The 9086-nt window shown below is 38.6% G+C and overlaps 1 protein-coding gene across 1 annotated transcript in view; it reads right to left on the minus strand.

Annotated features, from left to right (window-relative positions):
- Positions 1-8822: 8822 nt before the first annotated feature.
- The window catches only part of LOC103459378 (CD63 antigen-like), a 41344-nt gene continuing 41080 nt past the window's right edge, over positions 8823-9086 (minus strand). The window contains exon 8 of the mRNA XM_008400888.1: positions 8823-9067. Within this exon, the coding sequence (XP_008399110.1) occupies positions 8823-9067 (245 nt within the window). The remainder of the gene's footprint in view (positions 9068-9086) is intronic.

Genomic DNA, 9086 nt, shown 5'->3' on the forward strand with positions numbered 1-9086 from the left:
TATATCTTTTCTGACCAAGAATTGGTCAGAAAAGAAGTACTAAATGTCAATACAATATGTTCTACAGCACAACTGAACTATTTAAGGAGGATGTTTAAATGTCTGGATATGGTTTTCACAACAGCATCAGAAACTAAATCTAGACATTAAAAACATCTCTTGCCACAGCTGCACACTCAGATAATTTCTGCACGTGGTTTCTGGTGCTAACAAAATCAATGCCCTAGTTCTGTGGTATCTGTAACGGAAGTAGAGAAAACCACGGAGTTAAGAGAAATGGACAGGCTCAGTTTCACGGAAAAAGGATGTTAAGAAAGTCATGATAAAGGAGGAACAACCAAAACCTGTTGATGGCAAACGAATCGGCTAAATACTCCATTAAAACGGTAGAATTGCCAGGGATAACTTTGAGGTTTGAGTTAAAGCTTAAACCACGAAGACTGTAGGAGGCAAACAATGGCGTAGAAATTCATTTGCTGCTTGTATTTGGAATCTTTATTTATCTTCATTTATAAGATTGAAGGCGAGTTAAAACTTAAACTGACCAAGAGTCCGAGAGATTCAGTTCACCATCTCTACAGCTGCCTGTCCTGCCACCACTTGTTAAAAGATTAAGTCAAAGTCTCACCCCTTAACTAGTAGGAGATTGCTTACTTGCTATTATCCATTTGGATTCTGGGAAACTAAGGAACTGGTCACAAGAAACGTAGGAAATTGGTGTGGTAGACTATGAACTCTCAACCCAGTTCAGTGTTTACACATACATGTGAAAATGGCTGCAAACAGATGCACAATTTTACAGCCATGCATCTTTGAAGCACATAGCGATAAACCAGCTGACCAAATGTGCTAGAGCCCCACTTTGGTTGCTAGGTAACAGCACAGTGACTGTCTAACGTGAGACCAAAAACACAATAGCTCATTCCAAAAACAATGGCTGGGTGGGTTTTTAAATGTTTGTGCTGCTTTTAGAAACAGTTGAGACAGAAAATTTGAGAGCAAATTTAGAATTTCAGGGTAACAACAAATTGGTCAAGTTGTGTCACAGTTTCTGAACAAACCGGGTTTGAACTGGATCCGTGGGAAGCTTGGAGTACCAACTGCTGTGGTGAGGCAGGTTGTTGGAGGACCAAAAATACGGCCACGGGGTTTTATTTGCTGCTGTTGATGCGTTACACACTCAGAAGAACTTTCTCACAATGGCTGGTTCTCGCTGTTAGCTTAACAACTTTAGCTTGTACTTAGGACTCCATACGACTTCAACAACAAAAACCAAAGGAGCCGTTTCAGTGAAAATAGCCTAAAATAATCCTGAACAAGTCGCATGTTTACTGGTGTAGGTCAAAGGGGAGAAAATAAGCCAGTGAATGAGAAGGTGGAGCTTTTATCTGTTGGAAACTTTTGATAAATGTGTGACAGGATGTGGGATACACAAAAGGTAACTCTTTAATGAGTCTTGAAAGTAAAGTAGCATCATAATGTTACTTTTAAACAGTTTGAAACACTTCTGCCTCTAAGCCCAGAACCAAACTGTGTAGGAAAAAACCATGTTGTGAGACATACTGTCTGAATAACACCTTAAAAAGTACCTTGTGGTTGGTGAAAACAGGTCACAGGGTGGTGGAGCAAACTGTGGCCAGCGTGTTCCCACCGGCAGCTTTTACAGTAAAACTCTGACTTACTCTGGTGTCAGGAGAGCTTATACTCATGTTTTACTTTAAGACAATTACCACTTATGTTGTGATTCATCTAGGACGGATTATTAAAGTATTTCTCAGCTGCTTTAAATCCTCAGACAGACTGAAGCTGTTAATAAACCATCTAATGCTTCAGAGACTTTAAAAAAGGGAGAACAGTTCATCTCATACTTTCAAGTCAGTGATGGATTAAAAACATCCTTCTTGGTTTCACCATTTTATTTGACGAACATGAAATTATTATGTGATTTTTATGTGTGAGGTTCCTCAAGGCTCTGTTCTTGGCCCACTTTTATTTACAGTTGCAGTCAATAGATTTTAATATTATTTAAAAGTTGATTTATTTCAGAAAGTTAATTCGCATAGTGAAACTTTATTTAGATTGATTAAGCACTTTTGATTTCCAACTGCGATTATTTCCAGTTTAAAGTTAATGAAAGATGACATTTACGCATCGGACATATGAAAAACATTTTAAATAAAGAAACGTATGAATCTATTTGAAGAAATACTTTTAATTTGACAACATATACATTTTAATGAATATAAATTTCCAGCCAAATGCACCATCTCTTACTAGCTCTCATCTTACCACCACATGACCGCAGCCTCTTACTGTTTTTCAGTAAATGTGTCAACATGAATGTGCAGGTGAGTCAACATTTCCTACTGTTTTCTTTCCTATTTTGTTTGGAAAAACCAACAGTTGTTTGGGGTCTAAAATGTAGCCTGGGTACTTTGGATCAGCAACTGAATTTTTAACATTAAGACATTAAACTCAGTATATCCCTTTAGCTTTACTCATATCTCCATGATAAAGCACCGATGAAACACTTCAAACATCACAGGAAGGCCCAGAGTTTCAGTTTCATTGTTTTTTTCTCTAGATTTTGTGAACTCCAGCCCTGACAAATATGCGTAGCTTCAACTTTTAACCATCTGCCGTATTTTCAGGACTATAAACCACAGATTTCTCTGCCGCTCCAGGTTTTCCACAGCGAAGCAGCAGAGGGGGGCGGACACCCAGCTTTTGAGTCATAACAGGTCAATTGAATATCATATTTATTACGGTTGAAAAAGAAAAAGTTGCCAAGTTTAGATTTAACTGATTATGAGGGCGAATGAGTTTGAAGAGAAAAATCTCCTGTCTGCTAGCATGTGCTAAATGACAATGAGCGCTTTCTTCTTCTTCAGATTTCAACGGCAGCTTGCATCCATTGTTGTTGCACTATTGCCATCTACTGGATCCTAATATCTACGCCTCAAATTCTCATAATGATCCCAGGATTATTTAAAAAACAAAAAATCTTCTTTTTCCCCCTCTATGCTATTTAATTGATCAACATTCTCAAATTTTAATTCCCTATTACAACCTAATTCGGTTTTAATGGCCATTTTCTTCCTTTATTTCCAATTTTAACTTCCAATGATTCACTTCCTGCTACAGAGCCCCCTGGTGGTTGAAGAAAAATCCACATGTAAGCCACATGGTTCGAAGCTTAGGAAAAAAGTAGCGGCTTATAGTCAGGAAAATATGGTAAATTTAATCTAGTGACTCTCAAAGGGGGAGAATGTTAGGGTTACATTAAAGGGGACCAGTTTTATATTAAAAAACAGAAAGTTTAAAGTAATGTTTCCCCATTTTTATTCACATAATAATGTGAAACTTTATTGCCAAAGATTGCTGCCACTGTTTGAATATTTTGTTGCTGTTGGGAGTCGTAAAAGTAGGGGCCATTTTGTTGAAACAGGAACCAAATGCAGAAGTTGACAAACAAAGGAAAACTTATGAGTTTAAAATAATAAGAGGACGGCATCAAAACTGGAGGAGCAAAACAGAAAAATCCAGGAAGAAATCATGGAAAATAAGATTCACTAGGCTGGAGGATGACACTGGATCCAGCTGAGTCTGATCTAAGGCTGAGACAGAAAACCTGAGGAGGAAACTAATCAACAAACACGAAGTTCGACTAAGACTCAAAATACAGATGAAAAATGTAAAAAGTCTCAAATTGATACAAGAGAAAAAGCAAACGTCACAGAGGAAAGAATATAAGAAAGAAACCGAACACAAAGGAATAATAATGAACAAATCAGAGAAAAATATGGCAAGACCTTTTGGTAATAATAAAATAAACACAAAGAAAATTATGCACAAATACCCACAGTAATTTAATTTATAGATTTTGCTACAAATTTAGTAAAGTAGGTTAAAAGAAAAAAAAAAGACAAAGTAAGTAGTTGGAGCATTGCTTTATTAGAAAACGTTATGTAATTTCTTTTGGCAGGATGTGGTGAATGTCTGCAACCTCAATCTGTAGTGAGTTTTAAAGTTTCATCTAAACCCAAAACCAAAACGTGAGAGAAAAAGAGATTAAAATCTGAGAGCGCAGCAGTGGGAGCATGAAGCTTGTGTGAAATGTTGCAGCTGAAAACAGAAACAATCACAATAAAATACAACATGAATGGCTGCAACATGAGGAAATGGGGTCATTTTTACCACAGTCAGGGTTTGCAAAACATTTTCATGTGGCAACTAATGCAAAGGCAAAAAAAAATGGCATGAAAACCTGAACAGTATTCTTACATCATTCCATAAACCCATCAAGACTTGGAGGCTCTTGATTGGTCAGTAAGCACTCATTGCGATAGCTGGCACTCCGGCGCGGTCGTGACGATTGATCTGACTAATCATGTTAGTGGAGATGATCAAGCCCATCATCTGGAAGAACAGGTGGATAGACAGTTGGTCAGAAGAGACAGGAGAACAAAAAGATGATGGTTAAACAAAATATGACCAAAACTTACAGCAACGAAGGCAAATCCAAAATTGATCCCAATGGCGATGTTGAACAAAAACTCCACCTCACATCCCCTCACAGCTTCACCGCAATACTGCAGAAGAGAAGGTGGGTTGTTAAGTTATGGGCTGTTATTCTGTATCCAGAGCAAGAACTGTCATTACCAGAGATGCCTGCATTGCTTTGGTGTGGAGTGCTTTAGTGAGGCTGTTCCTAATATTCAAATGTTTTGTGTTGTTGACAGAAATGAATAGACTAATTTCATTGTTGAGTGACTGGATGCACCAAACTGTGAGGTCTGTAGCCGTCAGACTGGTTTCTGTGGTTTGAGTTAACGACTCTCAGCAGTCAGGAGTCACTACGCCTGCTCCACCAACTGAACCTCGCAGCATCCCAGGCCAACACGTTTTATTAACTCTGTCTGTTTTCCTTCTCCACATTCACTTTTTTAGTAATTACCTGTTTTTTTAAAACAATGGCAGCAACTCCAAAGATTAGCATGAGGACCATTCCAATCCCCATGAAAACGGCAAACTGCACAGAAAACAACACACATTGTCAAACTGTCAACTTCATTTTTAATCATTTAATTTAGTTTTTATTTGTGTGAATGATGTTTACATACAGCGGAGAGGCAGCATTTATTCTCAGTGCGTGCTGCGTGGTTCCCAAGCGAGGAGATCCCAAAAACACCAATGGCAAAAACCCAAGCCCCGATCAGGTTCTGGTTGTCCATCCCTGCCATCTGATCCAAAAGAGCAAAAACACAAACGGTACAGCAAACGGATTATTATAGAACATAACCCACATCTATTTCTCTCTCTGTACGCAGACAGGTTTCGACTTTCGTGTGGAGAAAGTTCCCTTTTCCAATCATTTTTTAAACTGAATTGTTTTTCTGTTTTACCTGATTCCCATAGATCGTGGCACGTCCTAAATTGTACATCATCCAGATCCCAATACACTGAAGAAAAAAGCCAAGGGAAAGTTTATTCAACATTATTCATATAAAAACACTGAACAATGTGAACATAAAGTTTATAGCATTAGCGCAGGAGTTACAACACTGAGTGAACACAGATGAACTTTAGGTTCATGTTCAAATAACCTGATTTCACATCTCACAGCATAAAATTAACATTTATGGTCGATTCTGAAATAAACACTTTTAAAATGGCTGTTTTCTCACATATTTGTAATTTCTGCATTGAAACACTAGAGAGCAAGGAATTGAAGATTATGAACACAACTTTCAGGCATCCGTTAATTTTTCCCATTTTTTCTGTTTTACTTTGACTAGACAGTTGAAGGACAGAACTGAGCAGAGATGAAGGCGAGTTTGTTGTCTGCAGAGAATCTGAACAGTGAGAGAAACGTTTCAGCATACAAAGCAAATCTGCCGCCAGTCAGTAAAACCCATCTACAGAGCATGAGGAAATACACACAGTAGTGATGTGTCGGGCAACACCGATGCGTCGGGGCATGCGTAAAGCCCACGGACCAAAACCCGTGTCGGTGCGCGTATTGGTTTCAGCAAGTCACGTGACCGATACAGGAGCTGTTTCGAAATGACATTAAAGGCCAAACTGTGTTTATAAGGAAGCGAATCTGTCAATCTGTCAAAAGCATTTGCCAAACGAATTATTGATCTTTTACGGAACAGCATCAACTATGGAGCAGCTTCAAATGAAAGGTTTCAGCAGAGTGGGACCATTTTGATCTTATATTGGAAAATAAATTTTTCATTTTTGTTGTTTCATCCGGTTCTTGTCAGTTTATACTTGATCTATCTGAATCCAAATTCAGCTGAAATTGACTCTTAGTTTACCGTATGATTGGTAAAAACAGTCTCCCTGCTTCTTCTCCACCCGAGTGCCAATAACGTTATGGTATACAGATTGGTTATTGAGGAGATGGAAAATGAAACTTTGAATGCCAGCTGGAAAAAAACTGTGGCCAGAGGCAGCAGAACCCGACCGGAGGCTTGTTTGATGAGATTATCGCTCTGCCGTAGATACAGCTGTGAATCTGGTGCAGGTTGGAGGAGACGCTTTAATGACATGACTGCAGATCACATTAAGGCCCGATTGATGCACACGCACATCCGCTGACCTGAAAACATGTTTTGTTATTTGGTTTCAATGTAGAGTATTTAATTATGCTGTATAATAATTATAAAAAATAATGGTAACTACTTCATGGATTTGCTTATCACGGGTTACTGGGTTATTTTCGAAATGCCACCCCTAAGAAAACAAGGGTTCGCTGTAAATGTAATGTTTACTTAATTTTCTTTCTACAGCAGGAGAGGTTTGGTCAAAAAAGCTTAACAGACTGAATTTCAAAATGTTAAAACTTTTTTTTAAATAAAAATTTGTGGAAAAAGAAACAGTCCATGCATCCCCATTCAAACACATTCACTTAAATTTTCACTTTATGGTACATGTTCACATTATTTAATGACTGTATATCAAATATATTAAAAATTTAACTGAAGATACGACATAATACAATATATAACATTCAATAAAATACAAAGACTTAAATCTTATTGTATAGACTTGGTCATCAAATCACTACGATGCCTGTAGGAACTTTTAATGTCCAGCAGGTGTCAGTATTGAGTGACACAGTATTGATACAGAATCGACACAGTTTTGCTCTGTGTTGAAACGATACATGACGCCTCATCTACCCATCACTAACCCACAGGAAGCCAGGGTCATGGTTTGCGTGGTGACGGTGGTGAGGCAGAAACACTTTGGACCCAGTTTGCAGTGATGAAGGATATTTAATGATGAAAAAAGGATCCAAAACACTGGCAGCACAGTTGAGAGAGGAGGTTAAGGCTCACACAGGTAGCAACAGGTTAAACAAATGGACAGGAACATATGACTTACACTACGACACTACAAACGAACAGCGACACAAGACACGGACCCGACAAGAGACAAAGACAACAGGTGGACTTAAATACACAGGAAGTAATTACTGGGAACAAGACACACTTAGGAAACAATCAAGGGGAAAGAGACGTGATATCACAGAGACTCACTGGACAGAACCTGAAGTAAACACACAGAAAAACCCAAATCAACACAGATAACCCAAAACACAGAAAAAAACACAAATCAACACACAGATAAGCCAAAACACAGAAAAAAACACAAATCACACAGATAACCCAAAACACAGAAAAAAACAAAAATCAACACACAGATAACCCAAAACACAGAAAAAAAACACAAATCAACACAGAAAAACCCAAATTCTTATAGCCAGAAACATAAATGAAAAACTATTTAATTTTTCTCTGCTGTTTTTGTTTGTCCAATTACAAAAACAAAAACATTTTTCATGTTCACTGTATATTTTTTATTGAAAATTCAAATGTCAAAACTGTTTTCTTTTAACTTCTTAATATTCAATATATTCTTTTCTCATCTGCATTAAAGCAATAAAACATGTCTTTTTCATGCGTTTTCTGGTATTTTGATAATTTTTGTTAACCTTTATAAAGATTTAGCTGATGTTTAGCTTAATAGTATCTTGATGCAATAAGAAGAAGCACAGTTGGCCTTTTGCTATGGACAGGAGAGCAAAGAGACTTTCTAAGAATAAGGTTGGTTCATACAACAGTTTATGGCGTAGATTAGGACGTGGGTTAATGACCCAACTGCAGGAAGACAGGCTGACAGCTGAGCAGGTGCAAAGTGGTTGTTTCTCCTCAGTACTGAAAGCAGAAGAGCGGTTATAAATATTTGTTCTCCAAATGTACTTCTTTTGTATTGGTGACATTCTGAAATATAATAAAACATTATGTGCTTTTCTAAATGTTTTCTCAAAGGGTTTAAAGTTGTAAAGTGCAAAATGAATATTAATTTATTTTTCTAAGCAGAGCTAAATGTGAGGATCTGCACATGACTGTTTGTCTGAATGTGGTTTCACACCAGCATCAAAAGCAAAATATGCAAATAAAGAGAGCGACACCAACTGCTCTGGCTGAAAAACATCTCTAGTAAATGATGCAGTCACATGATTTCTGCACGTACTTATGGTCACAACAAACCCAGTGACCTAATTTTATGGTAGCTTCCAGGGAAGCTTCACCAAGAAGTACAAAAAGTCAGTTCACAGAAAAATGCTCATGAGAAACGTGTGGCAAAGGAGGTTCAACCAAAACCCTGTCGACTCCTTTAAACTGGTTAAGTTCTGAGTTAAAACTAAAGCTGTGACCTAATGTGACCTTTCTGCATAGTGAAACAAGGAGATTCTAACCATTTGTGATTTTACTGGATTATTTAAGACCAACTAGAAACTTATGTTACGGGGAACTCAGGAGGCTGCTCACCACCATAGGGCACAGGGAACTGCAGCAGCCGAGAGGTATGCTGCCTCGGCGCAGGGACCAGAGGCAGCGGAGGACGGTGCCCAGGGGCCGGGACCTCCGGCGGCTTAGGGCAGCGGTGACGGCTTGACCCAGGGGCCGGGACCTCCGGCGGCACAGGGCAGCGGTGACAGCTTGACCCAGGGGCCGGGACCTCCGGCGGCTCAGGGCAGCAGTGACAGCTTGACCCAGGGGCCGAGA

This window comes from Poecilia reticulata, linkage group LG23 (genome assembly GCF_000633615.1).
Source record: "Poecilia reticulata strain Guanapo linkage group LG23, Guppy_female_1.0+MT, whole genome shotgun sequence".
Taxonomy (NCBI): Eukaryota; Metazoa; Chordata; class Actinopteri; order Cyprinodontiformes; family Poeciliidae; genus Poecilia; species Poecilia reticulata.